Here is a 19,230-nt window from a genome sequence, read left to right as displayed (position 1 = left end):
CCAAAATTTAATTGATGTCCCACGCGGTATTTCCAATCCACTTACGGTTTCTGGAGACAGTTTTTCTCTTACGGAGCTGTGACATGGGAAAACGTGTGCAATTCCCTTGCTTCTGCGGCACGCTTCCATATTGTTTAGAATATTTTGGTTAACTGTTTTCTTGTTTGCTGCAGCTATAGACTTTCGTCCGTGAATTTCAAAAGAGGAAGGAGTAATTCCCCAAATTTGGCTGCCTAAAATATGTTACATTTCTTTAAAAAAATGTAATATTAGTACATAGTCATTAGTATAATATTAAATAATTGATTTATGTTCCATGTCAATAAATATTGCTGTGGTAATCATTTAAAAATTCGTCATGTAAACAAATGAAGTTCACAGAAAAGGGCGTGCCAAACCAAGTCGTTATGCGAATGGTATTGGAGATAAGAGAAGGCACAGTAGTCACTGTGCGTTTAGGTAGGCCTATATTTGCTGTAATTCGGTTGATTTACGTTCTCAGGTAAATCTAAATAATCCCTACAGTACAAATGGTCTTGCGTGCATTTATATACGTTTTTAAAACTGGTTTATCGGAACAAAACTTTTTTTACATCGACCGAAGTACTTTTATTTGGTATAAGTAGTAGTATAAGTAGGCCTACACTCATTTTGGACGATAACAATACCTTCGAGACGTAATGTTGCTGCTAGCGACGTCGAAAAAACAAAAAACTACTGCTAAATAATCTGATGACATCTTCAGCATGTGTTTGGTTCTAGAATGGCCCTCGCAAGTTTGGGGAAACTTATTTACTTCACTGCTACAGTATATCGGTAACGCTAAGACCACTACAACCGGAAGGTAACGACTGGGTAATTCCCACTCCAGCTCCAGTTATTGTACGTGATATTTACTAAGCAGAACAATTCAGTCTCGTTTCGCTGCCCTTGGGGATAAATACAATACCCACAATCAAAAACATCCATAGGCCGAGATAAACGCTTTATAATTCAGTCTGTTTTGTTGGCTGTGTTTATTTCTGCTACTCCCTAGATGAAGCATGATCGCACGGGAATGTCGTCATACATGTAACAAATTTCAAGATGTTATACGCCTATCCTTTTCATTACTGAGCATCCACGTCTGATCTCAGCTATTGGACTAAGGAGAAAGGGACGCATTTCCTTTACGTGCTAGTAACACACGGCAGTGTGGTAGGATCTGATTCTGTTTGACTATTACTCACCAGATTCGGTGGTACAGGTTTTAACGCCCAGACCAAAAGCTGTACTAGACTCTGGTAACGCGTAGACAAAAAAGCTCTTACCATACATAGCCTGTAGGGTACATTTCCCGAAAGAAGTGATGACAAGACACACATTTAAAACCGCAACTCCGTGCACAAATAGATAAAGGGATAGTAGATCAGATAACATGGGCCCTTAACTGCAATAATGATGATCCCATTGACAAAACAGCACTTGTAAACTGACGCCCTCATTAAATGGACAAAGCATCGATTAAACGGCAGGATTGAACACTGGGCTACCGCAGCTCCACAAGGAATCCAAACAAATGACTTCAACTGTTTTTATGATTGCTATTATACTTTACTTTCTGCAAACAATAGATATAACTTTTTAAACCAGTTAGCAAAGGAACAGCACATCAGTATACAATAAAAGCTATGGCTTTATTCAGTGAACCAATCAGGCCCAGCATGGATGTCAATGTGTGATAAAACAATGTGTTACAGTCATTTTTGCTGATTGATTGAGTTTATTTGATAAAACTACAGTACACAGATATGAATATGGCACTTCTACCAGGATACCGCAATGACGTCACATAATGGCTTATTTCCATTGTGGTCCTGAAGACTTGGCTAGGAGGCTGGCAGGAAAAGGGTGTGGCATACAAGCTACTCATTACAGATTAAATAGGCGCATATACAACATCGAAAGCTTTGTGGAGGGGCATACAAGCGGAGGGTGCATACATGCGTATTCTTCCAACAATGACCAATAAAATTATTATTATTATTTTTTTTTTAATTTTACTAGCCGGTCAAACATTTTCAATTTGTGAAGATGATTTGTCCATATAGTCTATTGTTTTTGGTCTACTCATAGGCGTGTGCACTATATTGAACCTTTTCTTCGGCTATAAAACCAACCTGCCACAAAAGGTCTTGTGGTCTGTGAAGAGGGGCACCACCAGGGATTTTGTGCCCCATGAAAAGATCTCACATTGGGCCCCTCCACCCCGGAAAATCCTATGTTCTAAAATGCTTTGAGGGCCGCTGCCAGTCAGGGTCCTTGAAACTGTGCCCTCCTCCCCCCTCATGGTGCCCCTGTCTGCGAAACTGCTAGGCCTTTACAGATACATGCTGTGCTGTTTTTTCACAAAGTTTCAGTTCAACTCCTGAGGCCAAGTGTCATAGCAGCCACCATTACGGGCATCCGGTTCTTTGAATGTTGTTGTCCAGACGATTATCACTTAGCGCCCCCCTTTCAGATACTTTAGTCACAAACAAGCTTCTGTGTGCTGCACAGTTCAGTATATTGCCATTAGAAGCACGTAATCCGCTATCAGAGTATTTCCATTTGGCTCTTAAGGAGATTTTTATTAATGGTCTATGAGCCTAAAGGGGGTAGATGGTGATGTGAATTCTCCCTTTTCCAGGATGTCCCAGTAATCCTAGACTTTAGCAGTCCCGGGCCCAAATGGGCTCTTCACAGAACTAACTAGGTATTAACTTGACCAACAGACGTGTGCCTAATATTAATATGCCATTTCATTTTAACATATGTTGAAAAATGGTAATCAGCTTATGGCTTTGTGTTTTTCTTCCTTTCTGAAAAACACAACATTATGATTTTTCTGCTTAATGGAAAGGAACCAAGGTCCGTCATAAACCAAGGTCCCGGGAGAACTGCACTCAAGGCAAGGATTGTAGTCTTTGCAAATGATCTTACTAGAGCATCATCTGTCGTGGAATGAACTTTCAAAATGAACATGAACGCAGGACTTGTTTATTCTGCCTTATTGGCCTATAGGTACAGGACAGGGCACTGACAATAAAATAATTATGTTGCTTATGATAAATATATGGGACACTTAGGACAGTGAAGCCAAGGTATGAATGGACATTAATTAATTTATGCGCTATGTCAGACCTACGATAAACTGAAATTAAAGTAAAACCAAAATCTTCTGGCCTGGGTAAGAATAAAAACTTCCTTGCCAGACTATAAAAACGAGTACAGAACGATTACAAATTGGAAGTAGGGCATAGTCTGCATCTTACTCTCTTGTACAGAAATCGATTCCGTGTCTCTTGTTGCCACAGGCCTCTGTTATATGAACCGAAACAACTCAAAGATTGGGACAACATGAGAAACTGCTTTGCAGGTCCACCGATTTTCCGTTTAAAGTTATATTTCATAATCTCTGGGGTGACCGCATCTATGGGGGGCTAATTGGCTAATAAGTGTTTGGCAATTTGCTTGTTTACAAGAGGAAACGCCCGCTCACTCTACAACCAACACAGCTTATTTATTTCTTCTAATTGGTAGAATCAAGTTTAGAGCTGTATGGAATCTATCAATGCAGATGAAATGAAATATCCTTTAAATTTAAGTTTTATGTGAATAATAAAGTACGTCTCTCGTTTGACATAATGGTACATTTTTGCGAAAAATGTGATACTTATCAACGATGTGTAATTTTAACGACAACAGCAAAACAGAATTGGCTGGTATATGGACCTAATGACGATGGAGAAGTACTACAACAAGAATGCTTGTGGAATAGCTGTAGCTATACAATTTACTTTATCAAGCATCGAAGTTATCAAGCTGTTAGTATTATTATCAGTTTCGGATCTCCGTAAATCCGCGGATTTGTTTGAGCAGTCAGAGAAATTGAAATCGCATGCTTTTTAGTGCGCTTACTCCAATCCCTTTAGACTTCGCCTTTAAAACATTTAAAGCTGTTATTATGGGTACAAAACCCTTTTAATTTAATCTGTGACAAGATTATGAAATTTATTGATGATGCCACAAACTTAAATAACTAATGCAGAAAATATAGCCTACTGTCGGCTAAGCCAGGATAAGCAGGAGCAAAGTGATATTACAGGATTTATTGAGTATTTGAGGCAGATTATTATTATTATTATTATTATCATCATTATTATTATTATTATTATTATTGAAGTAGCCTGGTCCTACCGTACCGATTACGGACTATAGACTTGTTCTTTTGGTGCTTTCCTTCGTCCTTTCTTTTGTTAGGGCCTAATCTAATCGTTAAAAACTGTGTACGTTATATGCAGTCCATTTAGCAAACATTTTTTTTAACAATATAGGCTATAGAAATTGAAGACATGAGTGGTTCTTCGCTTGACTACACACAAACCCTAGGCATATACGGCTAAATACTTCTGTATTAAATTGTTTCGTGGACAATATAAGGTAGCCTACTATCCAACTAATCAACTTTGGCTATGCACACAGTGCGTTTGTGAAATGCACAGCCCAGATTCCCTCTACGGCTTGAGTTCGAGCACGAACCCTCACATTGAATCCAATGCCGGCGGACCTTGCACGAACGCACTGGATCGCGTTTTCCCCCAACTGGACTGGTTTTTGATGTTAATACGTTGAATGTCATTGACTCTGTCACGTGTAGGATCTTTTATCATGTGAAACACTGTTATAGATTAAATATGTTACATATAGGGCATGCGACAAAAACCTCGGAGTCTGAAGTCAATGCACTTTTTGTTTACATACAGTATATGCATATATAGTTCTCCATGTTTTTTTATGTCTTTAAAAAGGATCTGTCCTCATTCCCCGAAACTGCAGAAAGGTACGAAAGATACATGGGAGCAGAGAGCGGCTAAAAGGACATAAAGACAGGCGATTCTATTAGGGCATAGGTGTAATTAGCTACAAAAATACTAGGCCGCATAAAAAGTAGGCCTACATTTGAAGGGGTCGCTTCCTGCAGTTTTAATTCACGAGTGGGCCTGGATTAAGTCACAACGTTTTAGTAATCAGTGGCTTAATCCCAAATTGGGAAAAAGTTTCGTTTTTCGTTTAGCTATTTTACTGAAAAATCTCATGGCCTGTACGAATCATGACCCACTAAATGTAATACCAGCATATGAAAATAGAACAGATGATGCGGCAGGCCAATTAGTATGGTTTGTGGGATGCAATTAATTTCGCCGTGATATTGACAGGTAATCGCTTCATACAGGCTCGAGTAGCCTATTCGTTGATCTCTTTAGTAGCGTAGGTCTTCAGTTGAGAATGACATATAGTTTATAGGCTATAAAATAGAGGCCTGTCTCTAAAAATGGGCTAACAACGGAAAAGCAAAGGCTTCTTTTTTGGGGGGGAGGGGGTAACATATTACATCACATTGACCTATAATATAACTCAACAAGAAACTAAGGTACTCTGCACAGACTGGTGGCAGTTTCAGATAGTGAACAAAGTTTCTGAAAGACAGAGGGGATGCGCAGTGCGGTTTGATTGGATAGAAGCCTCGGTGTCATAGATTTACCCGAACAACGGCTACCGGACTAGCAGTATTCCACGGTTACCATGGTCACAACTGTGCAGTCATCAAGTGGTCGCTGGCGCTTGGGGTAGCCCAAGTTTATTTCGTGAGCCGACGGGGCCGGTCTGAACCAAGTAGTACTCTAACTACATGGCCCATTGTTTAACATCGACAAATGCGTGTAGGGGATTAATGCAGCGTCTGCCGTTCCCATATGTTCATAAGTGCTGCATGCACTTAATTAAAATCGAAAGATTCTGACTGCAGGAATGAGTCTCCAGGTTGGGCCAAACTCGACTGGTGTATAGGCTAATCCAACGATGACTTGAGATCTCTTAAATCAACATTACCTTCAAAGTGAGAAACTGAAAGGACCCTATACCCTTAAGATGATTCTGCGTTTATCAGACATTTCCATTATATTAGCCTATTTTTTGCATTGTTAGCAGTCTGAACTGCGTGTGTCCCGTTGGGGTCACGACATATCCAACCGTATTATATGCACTGACTCCTTTTATAATATAATGTTGATGTTTTCAAATTTGACCCAAAACAGCCAAATGCTGGCTGTTCATTTTCAGATAATCGTATGGGTACAATTAATCCTGATACAAAAGGTAGGCTATTACTAGGCAGCGTCAACATCCATTGCCACATAAAGTGGATTTTAGAGGTGACGTTTTAAAAGGTATTCCTGCAAGCCATAACTTTAATGGAAAAGATTTCCGATGTCAGCGTTAGCGCCATTTGCTTAACAAGGCATTTTAAAGTAGACCGCTGCTGTTACAACCGTAACAATTTTGAATAGGCTATTAAAATATAATGCATGCCTAATATAAAGGTATTTACCCAAGGTAAAATAAGAAGAATAAGAAAGAAGAGAAATTATTGACCATTTTTCTATATATGCACTTGATAACTGAACGGGTAGCATATGCATTAGCCTACTTTTATTATTATTATTATTATTATTATTATCAATGTTGTAGTAGTATTAGCCTACTGCAAAGATATGTTCAAACAATATCATCATCTGTCAGTCAACACGAGTGTGTGGCCTCAACACAACCAAGGCTCAAATGAAATTCAGTGGGTCATTTCGATGCAGGCCTACCTGTAGGCTAATTATTCTGAAACGTGTCAGTACAGCAGGTGCTTCTGCTGCCAGAAACAAGTCTGCTTTATTCGTATTATCGGGTTAGCCGTTAGCTATCAAGATTGGATTGGTTTTACACATGTATTTTTGAATCTCATATCTTTTGAAACACGAGATGGATAATGTTGTTTTTTATTAACTCAAATGTACAGGTTTCAGTATGTCTAGTAATTAATGCCTATGCGATCCCAGTTCAGTTTTTCATTTCTAAAATATTAGCGTTCTCATTCGTAAATTGAGTAGGTTCAAGTTATTTTCAATATGCTTAATATTTAACTTAACACTATCCTTGGGTGCCACGCCATGTATGTATATAGTCAATACTGTAACCTATTCATTTGTCATGTCTTGCAGAATTATTAGTATATATACGTTTGATATCAGAGAAGAATAATGGTAATACCAATTAATTCGAGTAAACATTTTTCTTATATTCAAATTTCAGTTTACAAATAAAATTATTAAATCTTCGATTCCATCATAACTCCAAAATGACAAGCCTTCACACATTGGATATCAAACCTGCGGTAGTAACGGGGTAAAATCCGCGGAAATGTTGCAACCATTGCAGCGGCGTCCTTACTGTACCTTTGCTGATATTTCTTTTCTCGCCTTTTTAAATAGTTTCAGACGTTTTGTCAGCGCGCCAGCAAGAGGAATTTATCAGGACAGCCTGGTAATTCTAATGCAGTTGAGCAATTAACTTAAGTTTTCCAGTCAGCACACACTATAACTAAATAGAAGCACTGTGGCAAAACTATCTTTGGTTGGTAAAATTGAAACGAATGAGGGAAAGGGGGCATTTCAATTGCCTTGGATTAACAAAAAACCTTTTCAATGGGATGCTCTCTTCCTTATCTGTGTTTAAACTGCGGTGCAACCAATGGAGAGATTCGTCAGCCCGTCATTGTATACAGCGGGAAATGTTTAAACCTATTTAATTTGGCTAATGTGGAGTTTTACTGCATGTAAACAAAGCAGCCATTTTCTCTGAGAGCGCAAACAGTGGGGGGAAATGAATGAAAATAAAACAAATAGATTCAGAGAATTAACACATCCCCTTAATTCAGGGAAATAGATAAATTAATAACGACTGGGGTATGGTATAGGATTATTGTGCCTAGAAAAAGTTGACAGTTCATTTGTTTAAAGCATCGTGAAATTCCTCGTTTAAAATATACGCCTTATATCAAGTGGTCTAATATGGCAACTTGATATAGAATTGTTTAGGCTACAATTTTATCTCTGCTTGTTGATGACCTATCCTGTCATTTTTGCACTGAAAAATGTTTAATTGGAAACCTTCTCCTAATTTTTTACTTCAATTTCAATGAACCTATTTTTGTGGGTGTTCTTTTTTTTTCAGAACACCCACAAAATATAGATGTAGCAAAATTTTAGGTTTATCCAATAAAGCGTCAGTGTGGTTTCTTGTCAGCTGTGACGTACTTGCAAGTGAATTGGTTTAGTTTTATTATAATCCTGGTTTCCTGTGTAGTATACGTATTGGTTCAAGCACATTTAATAATCTGAACATTTACAGACACCTAATTTTTCCATTGTTAGTGTTCTGCTATGGTCTGGTTTTTCCAAAAGTATTATTTAGTTATTATCGAGCTGGAAAAAAAAAAAATACAACCAAAAATTACATAAACAAATTGTGTTGAACGAAACAGTCAAGACCGTGGCATTCCTGTAAAAATGTTTGCCAACGATTCGTGCTGTCTCGTTTCATTAACTGACTTACAAATCAAATTCTTAATGTTGGCGCTCTGATGTAGCCACTCGCTTGGGATGAACTCAAATCGATAAGCTTATCTGACCTTGTCCTCTGCATTTTAATTCATTTAGTGTACTACTGTCTGCAAAGCAAAGTCCAATTCTTATTCTGTTGTTGACATTACATGGAGGAGACGCCTCATGCATATGTACAACTCCATCTATGTCACCTATGCTTTTAATGCTTCAAGGCCTCCACACGTGCTTGTTGTTTTATCATTAATTTTCATATTGTATAAATTGCGTTTTGTTTTATTTTCATTTTGTTTATGTTGTAATTATTGTTTTACCAGCGTTTCTGGAAGGCAACGAAGTAGTTGGCCCGCAGATTAGTTTAGATCACTGAGGACTTCATAATTTTAAATTGTTATTTTGAAGTTGGCCTACTGGCCCTTAGGAGGAGGAGGAAAATAGTTTGAGCTAAACATTTAAACCTCAGAAAATATTGAGTCGTGTCCTTACAGTTCAGAAAAAATATATATTATAATTGACCCTCCATACACATACCCTATTCCCTCTTTTCTCTCTCTCTCTCTGTTCCTTCCATAATTTAAAAAGAAAATCAAAGTTAAAAGATTCTCATTAGTGAAGTTCTTGAAACGTTTCGATTACTTCAAGGCAGTGTTTTAATTAGTGTGTTTCCTTTAGTAAAGACCCGAGTGAACGACAGATTATTGGCAATGTCAAGGATGCTAATTGAAAGTCCGACATCTAACAATTACGGGAGAGGTCTGGAAAGCAATTAAAGATTCGATTGCCTCTGACTTTTCTTCATTCAGACAACTCACTATTATGCCGCATACTCGAGTCAAACCTTTTGAAATAACCCGAGGAGCCGACAGTAAACCTTTTCCTTCTTTCTTTGCTTTATCCGATTTTAGTTCTGTTTAAGTTCCCTTTTATGCCGAAAAAGGCTCCGGGGTGCCTATTGTTCACATAAACAGGGTAGATTTCCCTCCACTCACAAATCGGATTGGATCCAAAAAGTATAAAAGTAGCTTCAAACTTTCGACAATAACACGTCTTTTGTGGGTTATTTTACTATCCAGGACTTGAGCTGTAGGTTAGAGACTATATGTTATTTTTTTAATTAACCTAGTTCATATTGACAGCATATGCTTTCCTTTAATACATTTTAGCCTATTGATTACTAGGCACTCGCAAGTTTTGGCTTTTCATTTTACAATAATCTATACATGTACGCTGTACACCTGCGTTAACGTATGTAAAATGTTTTTTGTTTTTTTTAAACCTTGGCAATTTGGCAATTTTGTGGAATTTAAGAAGTGCGTTTGGCAGGCAAAATGTTTTTTGGAGGTGCACATCGTGCCCTTTCTGTTAGATAACTGGAATTCTCTGTCTGGGATTCTTAATTTAATGTTTGTAACGAAGTGGCTTTATTTGAAATGTTGGTAGACTTGCGGGGGAGCCTGTGGGCCTCCGAGTCTGAGAGTGGCATGCGGTTGTGTTTGAATTGGACAGCGGCTACCCTGTGCTCCAAAGAAACCCCGCCAGTGAAATATTGGGATTAGCTTCTCTTTGAGGCCAGGATTAACACTACTTTCTCATGCCACACATTCCTATTGCTGAAACTTTCAAAGTTAGGGACCGGAAGCCTCGTGTAGCAAAAGAATTAGGCTAATATTTTATATGGCTATTAATATTGATGGTAAAATAATTTAAATGTGTATGAAGTAGTAGGCCTACCCTTTTCTTACCTGGCATCGGGTTTCAACGCTTTGATGCTAAAGTGTTCCGTGGATTGCCAAATATAGCCTATAGCCTACTTAAAGAAATGCTTCAAAATAATTAATTATAGGCTATTTCTTGTTTTTTTAAAAGTGTGTGGAAATGATTTAGTATTTGTTTTTCAATGTAGTCAGTGTCCTCGCATTTCAACCTACTTATTTGGCTGTTTAGGCTTAACATTGAAACAAATTTAAGAAAGCAATGTATTGTTAATGACACTGATAAATTACCCGGTACTTTCCGAAATTGATATTCAAGTTTAATATTGTTCTTAATCCATGTTTCATGCTAAAGGGTAAGGAGATGCATTCGTTCTAAACGAAGAGATACTGAAAACAAAATTTCTTCTGATTTTGTTCGTTCTAGACTAAATTCGTGTTTTAATCAGACTGAGAACCGCGGCTATGTTATTCACCATCGGGTCACGTAAGAATTTGAGTTGACACTGAACCGTTCTATTTACTGGAGAAAATTAATTCGAGTTCTATCCAGCAATATAACGAACCTTCTATTAATGTGCTTTGTCATTTTATTGAATCGCTGCTGCCTATCTGCTGGAATGATCTGCCTTTACTTATACTTCAAAACTTTTTCAGATTTAAATCTTTTTACGTTCAATTAAAGAGAGATAGAGGTGGGACGAACTCTTGTGCTATAAAACAACATGCCAAAACATGGGACAGAGACGAAAACATGGAAATCTATGGCAATTTCAGTGATTTGAGGACGGTAATTTGCATGCTAATTTTATGCATGGCTAGGGATTTTTTATAAATCAACATTGAATGCGCTCTGATTGTTTGATTACATTAACCTTTTTTGCCTACTTGACAATTATATTTCTTTCGTGTCAACATATGAATCACCGAAGACTTGCGTGAATATTACTTAATTGCAAGTGTGATAGGCTACGAACAAGAACTATGCGGTCACTAATTGCATTAAAATATGGCCTACGTGTAAATTTTTCTTAGCCTAGGCTATTCAATAAAGATTGTCGGTATTACGGGCATTCTTATATATCAATGGTTCTGTGTTCCTGGCGTGTTTTATTGCCGCGCAAATTTTGTAACTGCCTATTTTAAAATTACAGGTGTGCGATTCTGAAGACCAGCTGTTGACCAGCAAAAAGTTTCTGGATGATTCCCAAAAGATTCGAGTTACAGCGCAGACCTAAAGTCGCCCTGCACTTTCCCTTATTTAACAAATGCTGCCGGCTGTGTACCTCTCCAAATGTAAGGAACAAGGGGCAATTTTATTGTCAACCTTTAAAGAGACGTGTAGAAGGAAACAAAGCACCCTCGTATCGAAGTAATCTCAGCTGTCAAAGTATATATGCGCTGGCAAAATTCTTCCGTTTCGTTTAGTCGTGCTTTTTTGTAATGTCCTTCACTTGCAAAAAAAAAAAAAAAGAATAGAAACAAAACCTTTGGATTTCTATTGGGAAAATGATAAGATGACCAAAACCTGGTTCGTTTTGTAATGTGGTATTTTACAAAAAAAACCATTTCAATTTCTACCACAGTGAAATTTCATTTTAGTCTGCACAAATATAGTGCACGCACGCCCATCTATCGAATTGTTAGTTTTCTCACGTTAAGCGTACAAATAACTAATTAGATTGTCCCTTTTTTTTTTTTTTTTTACAAAAGCTTGTACGAATGTTTATATTCAATACCATCCAAGAATTTGGATAGATAAACTATAAGGAAATACAATAATAGGCTCGTTAATAATAGTATCGTAATATCGAACTCTCATAGGCCTACGTATCTTTCCCTTTCGAATCTATTCGTTGAGGGCTTGGGGCTACATTCAGTAACAGCGGAAGCCAAGTGAAATTGTGCTAGAACGACTTTAATGCATACATGTGCGAGGTCCAGGGATGGCGTCTTATATATATATATATATATATATATATATATATATATATATATATACTACATTTTCAAACACACACAAAAAATCCACCTTGAATTAAATAGTCATTTTTAAAGGGTCAGTTCAATCGACCTTTATTTGTGTCCACTGTTTCTTTGCAACGGTGGCTTGCACCACTATGAGAGCCAACTTAAGTTCCACGACAGTTGATCAATATGCGATCAGAGGAGAGAGACGGCGGGTATAAAGGCTTTTGCAATCAAGTTTGTTCTCCAAGCACCGAAACTCCTATGTTTGGACAGTTGGGGGATCTATTTGTAATAATAATTATTATTATCATATTCAATACCTTTTCCGTTTCAAAAATGTTATAAACCTATTAAAATCACAGCAGGAGAGTCTCCGCTGGCGCGAAGGAACTCACAAATTGCATACAATACAACAGATCACAGTTTCGAAGGCTAGCACAGATAAAAAACACATATGTACCATTTATATAAGACACACACTGATTGTCTCTTAAAAACTACATATTGATTCCTTATAAACATTTTTCTTAAATAAAGTAGTGCATCCAGTTCGCCTCGTGGGCGCGCAGTCCACACACCGTCCAGATCAAAGGGTCCATCCGCCAACCAGGAAGTGGGTCGGCAAGTTTTAAGAAGCTTAGGGAAAGCCTGCCCATTCCAAGCACTTAACCAAGGATTGGCTTGATCATTTTTTCGTTGGATGACGATTTGTTCCGTGGCTTTGATCAAAGTTACTAAGAGTTCACTCCAAGTTTTTCTTAAATTAACCAACAGGTGTTGTAAGCAGACAGAGGGACACACGCACACACATACAAACGATGAGGCTGTCCGTTTGCGTCCTGCGAGGTTAATAGAAAGAAAATGTTCTTGCTCAGTGCTGGGACGATTTTATACCTCTCATTTAAGGAGGACACATGGGTCAGACTGCCAGTGCCCTACGCAATCCCATGGCTACCTGGCTAACTCAGAATACTCAGTTTACGCACGCGTCTATGGAAAGATGGCAGGACTACATGTCTGTTTTGTTATCGTATTTTTTTTGTTTTGTTTATTAATGTTATTCACCGATGACTGTTCGTTTCACAAAACTTGGAATTTCCACGACGAGGTCTGATCTTTATAATCCAAGCAATCAGCATTGAAGTTCAGCTTCCAGGATGCGGCTTGGTCCTTATAATCCAAACAGTCGGTGGTAGAGTTGAATCCCAGTCCCGAAGCTCCGTACCCTTGGGCAGATAGGGAAGCCGGGGACTGGTTGAGGTGACTCGTGACCGCGTTGGTACTCATGGGACTGAGAGTAGAGCCGGGCCCGGATAGCTGGTGGTGCATGGGAGTAAGATAAGACCCACAGTCCATCCCACCGAAGTAAGAAGTAGATCCGGCGTAGCCTTGACTATATCCCGATGCCTGAGTATAAGTCATCGGATACGATCTTTGCATGCAGGAGGAGGAGGTAGATAGAGGATCGGAAAGTGGAGAAATAGAAGCGGGACTCCAGATCGACACCGGCGCGCTGCTAGTTGAGATGGCAGGGACTGAGGTACTGGAAGGGGGTGTGAACTGGCCGCTCGCCCCACTCTCTGAACTCGCTTCTCTGGCTGGAGAACTCTTCTTCTTGGCTGGCCGAACCTTGTTCTGGCCCCCGTTCTGCTGCTGTTGTTGTTGCTGACGGCACTTCGCCCTCCGGTTCTTAAACCAGACCTACAAGACAATAACACATATATTATACAAAAGATTAAGCAGTAAAACAAATGCCCCTAAAAAAACTTAAAAACGTTTATCTGACAGTCATTATAAATTATGATTCTATAAGAATATTTTACTTTTAACATCGTTATATATATATATATAAACGAATTAGGCCACACGAGAAATAAATATTTCCCTCAAGGCTAGTGTACTACGTTTGACAAGTATTCAGAAATTTAAGCATTTTTAAAATATAATAAAATTATGTAGTCTGGGGAAAACGAAATTGTCGATTTATAATCTCAAGGGTATTCACCGATTAAACGAACTGTAAACAAATTATTGTAAAGGCCTACTGTTTTGATTTAGCCAAAGTTGCCTTCTATAGGCAAGTCCTGCCTTGCATGATCTTTAAAGTCGATGGTTGTGTTTAAGGGATTTCCAACCTATAAGAACACAAAATGTGTAGACGAGTCCACATTTGAGTGTTTTCTAAAGAGGTGGTCTGAATGAATGATTCCCCTAACTCAAGGTTATTTCACGCAGAAACGATGATTATCGAAATGACAAAGCTTTTCGGATACTTCCGTTGTTCGGTATGCTCACCTGTACACGGGACTCAGGCAGGTTTATCTTCAAGGCCACCTCCTCGCGCATGAATATATCAGGGTAACGAGTTTTAGCGAATAGGGCCTCCAAAACATCTAGCTGAGCTCGGGTGAAAGTGGTCCGCTCTCGTCTTTGCTTACGCGGTGTTGCTGTAGAGAAAATTAACATCAGTAAAACAATGTTTTCATACACATCAAAACTGATAATGAGCCGGTTTTACACGGTTAACACATTTAAAAATCAGTCACTAAAATACAAATTAACGGCACAATCGTTAACCTGAATATGTGTAGGTCTATTCACATTCCAATAATTCATCATTTAAACATCAGAATTAACCATTTATAATTATGCATGCTACTGGCAGAGCATTTCTGACGGATAGAGTTGAAGTGGAGCCTCTGTCGTTAAATAACAGTTAGCCTAACTATAGATTTTGCTTAAAAATTAACGCCTGGAGGCGTTGTGGGTGAGTTGATAATGGTTACTTACACAGAATAAGCTCCGAAAAGCACTCCTAAAATATGCTTCTGATGAAAAGAAAGCAGCCTCGCTAAATGATAGATTATAAGGCATTAAGGGGTAGGCTAACAAAGTTTTTGACTGTCGGTTTAATTAATTTTTTGGATTGATGCTCATAAATAGCCTGTATCGATGAATTCAGAAATGTAGGGGTTTAAAATACGCATTTATGATCTATTTCCGTTGTAATCGCATTGACATGGCAATATATTTGAGATGACGGCTGCATTTTTGGCAACTGAATAGAACAGTAAGATATGCTTACCTGGGTAGCCCACGGATGGATGCAGAAGGTCCATTCCGGATGTAGTTAGACTCAGTCCATTGACTGTGTAAGGTGGTTGCTTTAGATACGACATCATGCTAAAGTTGGACTGGGGGGTAAAGTTGGCGAAAATGGTGAAAAGTAAACAGAAGGCCTCTTGTAGTCCTCGCTTGTTTTTCTTTTTATCCGGTCCTGGTTATGTTGATGTCTATACCTGTTCCCAACACCAGAAAGAGAAGAAATATATCGTTGGAGAACGAGTTCCAGCTTATTTCGCTTTCGTTTGATGTGCGGAGCGCTCCGACAGCAGCAGAAGCTAAGTTAAGAATGAGCGTTGTCCCAGTCGTTCAGTGCTCTTAAAGCAGCTCCAGACCCCCAGCTGTCCTCGTGAACTGAGTGATGCTCATCTTGACAAACGTGTACCCCCCAAAACAGCTACATCCCATAATTGCAACACGCCTTCCCGGAGAACAAAACACAGTCGTTGAAATGCACACACATTGGGTCGCAATAAGGAGAACAATTTGCATAGGACCCACAGGTCCGGACCAGCTAATTGTCTCCAACATAGAGGGCCTGATTGGGGGCCATTTGCAGAGACAAAGGCCACTGTTGGCCAGATAAATAATGATGATAACAAAAGCCCCGTTGGCGAGAAACAAAGAAACAATACAGTATACTCATCTCTCCCCATTTTGTATCCATTAAAGTAGCACAGCATCTTATTTCTAATTATATTTGCAGCTATTGTCTTCATAATGGCAATTGCTGTAAATGTGAATGACATTGCATTAAAATGTGAACCACAACACACAAGCAAATGCATACAAACTTGAGGAAACTCAGATTTAAGGTTCAGTCGGCAAGCAACGATCACTTCGTCTCATGGCCATTTCCACCTAATTAATTGCCCCCGGTAATTTGATTTTGAAGGTATAAGAATGTTTATTGGGCCATTGAAAATGTTTATTATATGTGTTAAGGAGACTTAAGTTAAACAAACATTCAATCAACTTACAATCAAGAGCCCATCCTTTTCCATGCTGTCAAAACACACCCAGACACTTTTTAGTCCTTAAACCAGATTAAGTGGAACATTTTTCAAATGTTTCATGCTAACAACATTGGTTGTGGTAGTGTTGTCTACAAATAAATACAGCAACAGTTAAATTTTAATATAGCCTAATACAATTCTTGTCTTGTTGGATTTGTAAACACTCTTATAATAAACGTTCCCTAAAGGTTTGTATACAATAAAATGTTAATGCAACTCCAACAGAGTACATATGAGTCTATTAGGGACCATATGTACTCTGTAAGAGTTGATTTAGTCTAACACTGAACATTTTATCTTGTGCGGAATTTCTCGATAATCACGATTAATGCTTAGGATAATTGAAACATGCCCTTTATCACAAATATCACTCAGCGACCACAGCAAGTGCTAGATAACAGTCCATTGCGGCCACACTCAAGTTTCTGAAGTTGTTTTAAGACGGATATGTACAATAATATTATCTGATCCCTCTATGATATCATCACCTTTGTGTGTCACAAGCTTTCCGAAGCTGTGTTTTCAAAATGGCGACCACACATTTTATTTCGAAAAGTTCAGAAAATATGCCTATAGATAATAAATCCATGCAGTCTCATATTCATTCATATTTGTCCATTAAAAAAAAAAAATACATAAAAAAAGATTACGTCAATGACAAGATTCTCTCTCTCACTCTCTCTGAAATAAACATTTTGGTTTGCTCTGCCTAAATGGACAGCAGTTATTAAAAATACAACTTTACCCAATTTACAACTATAAACACAGCTTGTAGAATTAGTAGCTTATTACATATATAAGAATTGTAAATTATTTTTGTTAAAGTTAGGCTAAATGACAGTAAAAGTTTAGCGGGCCACTATGGCTTAGGTTACGTTTTCTGATGAAATTCAGCGAGGCCCTTTTCAAACACAGCGAAACGTGCTTCTAAGTCATTAATGTTCTGATGTAAATAGGTGTCGGGCCAGTTTTTGCAATGCACTTGTGAAACTTATGTCCAGTATTAATTAAGTTCGACGGTTCCTACCTGTAGAGCGGAAATTAATTCAGTTTGTGACTCTCGCGCTCGCTCTGAGCGAATGAAAACAGTTTCTGTTTTATATAACGGCCTCTCCGTTCAATCTGTCACACTTTTTAAACACAGACCTCATCAACCAGTTGCTCCACACCCGCTCAATAATAATTACCCTGTCCAAGAATTAATTATGATAAATGTTTTTTCTTGATAAATTAACGAGATAATCCGTGTGGCACGCGCTCCCTAATTACAGGACGCTAACCTCGACTCAGCACAGCATTTGGGCTGATTAATTTTCTGCTTGACGAAAATGAAACAAAAAGAGGTAGACTGGCATTATATTTTTCGGACCTGGCCCATTGTCAGATGAACATTTTTCCACATCGCTAAGAACTGAAATTTATTTTAAAAGTCGCATGGTTAACTATATAAAAGCTATTTTATTCATATTTATAAATATGGTACAGGAATGAGAAGGGCAGGCTTTCTGTTGGAGAAATTTATGATAATAACAATAACAACAATAATGGTAATAATAATAATGATAACAATAATTTTTTACATAAAATGTTATTGAATCATATAAGATACCTGATTTGATAATAGAGGAAATTAGAATAGGGATTTAGACTATAAATTTATTTTAACAGTTCAAATTGAAATAGCCTACATTTTAGATGTTAATTGTAAAATATAAATATCAATTCCTAAAGTAGTTCTGTACTACATGCAGCAAAAATGAATCTATCTTTATAAAATGCTCATTATCTTAGAGAGAAATAACAAATCAACAATTAAACATTCTCAGATATGCAGTGACAAAAATGGTATTGAATTCACATTACATTTTATTTATAATAAATATAAAAATTGTAAGATTTTTGCAAAATCTAAATCCAGTAGTAATTTATATGAAATACACACACACACACACACACACATACACACACGTAATTTTCACTCCACAATTACAATTACTAAGAGGTTCATACGTGAGTAAACGCGAGTCATTAATTTGTGGTTCCCGCAAAATTAAAAAGCAAACAACCTTCAAGAATTTACAGTCTATTCACCCAGTCTGCGTGTCTCTCTGTGCTCCTACCCGCCTCCAAACTACTCACTTTCGGCCAAAGACTGCCGAATCGGGACTATATGTGGTGAGGGAGGGGGGCATAGTTTCTAGGGTTTCTGGGGAGAAAGACTTCAATACACGCCTCCTCAATTATCGCTCTTTGTCTGCCTGCATTTCCATTACAAGTGAGAACATTCGGTGGAATTCAGAAGAAAATAACCACTGGAGAAAGTTAACTCTCGAATTAATATACAACGCTCCTAAACATAAATTCTAAAATAGGCTAAAGAACGACAGTTTAATGATTTGCTTAAAATGTATTTGTTCTACATCTAAGCAAATTACCTTTAATTTAGATTATATCTCCAATATTCATCAATGTTTTGCAAAAACACACTTAACATGCACATGGCATTGGGAGGCAAAGTGATTATAATATAAATATAAATATTATTAGATTTCATTTCTTAATATATCTGGTAATATGTGTTGATGCGGTCCACACATAGCCTATTCAAAAAGCATATGTGATGTTGAATGCCTTATTATAAAAATATGACTATGGAGTGTCTCCGGACTTCGTTGTTCATATTCAATATTTTCGGTTTAAAACTTTTCCCTCACTGCAGATCGTGCGGCTTGAGCGTTGCCAATAATGGTAGCATGTCACCGTCCGTAATTATGAATGCAGCCCGAAACAACAACGTCAAAGAAAGCAGGCAAACATGAGAAGATCTTATACCTACCGTTTTTACACGGATGAATTGAGGCGAAATAATTTTGTCCAACCTTAAAATTCTCGATCGGCGAAATCCTGGGGAAATAAGGGAAATAAGACAAGCTTTTA

The 19,230-nt window shown here is 37.9% G+C and overlaps 1 protein-coding gene across 1 annotated transcript in view; it reads right to left on the bottom strand.

Annotated features, from left to right (window-relative positions):
* Positions 1-12,229: 12,229 nt before the first annotated feature.
* Positions 12,230-19,230, bottom strand: part of otx2b (orthodenticle homeobox 2b) — a 7,245-nt gene continuing 244 nt past the window's right edge. The window contains exons 2-5 of the mRNA XM_035414930.1: positions 19,130-19,197; positions 15,240-15,453; positions 14,450-14,601; positions 12,230-13,855 (exon numbers count right to left, since the gene is read on the bottom strand). Coding sequence (XP_035270821.1) covers positions 13,235-13,855; positions 14,450-14,601; positions 15,240-15,336 — 870 coding nt within the window. The 5' untranslated portion in view covers positions 15,337-15,453; positions 19,130-19,197 and the 3' untranslated portion in view covers positions 12,230-13,234. The remainder of the gene's footprint in view (positions 13,856-14,449; positions 14,602-15,239; positions 15,454-19,129; positions 19,198-19,230) is intronic.

The sequence above is a fragment of the Anguilla anguilla genome, chromosome 1 (assembly GCF_013347855.1).
Source record: "Anguilla anguilla isolate fAngAng1 chromosome 1, fAngAng1.pri, whole genome shotgun sequence".
NCBI lineage: Eukaryota > Metazoa > Chordata > Actinopteri > Anguilliformes > Anguillidae > Anguilla > Anguilla anguilla.
The sequence above is the reverse complement of the archived record's forward strand: the minus strand, read 5'-3'. Positions and strand labels throughout refer to the sequence as shown.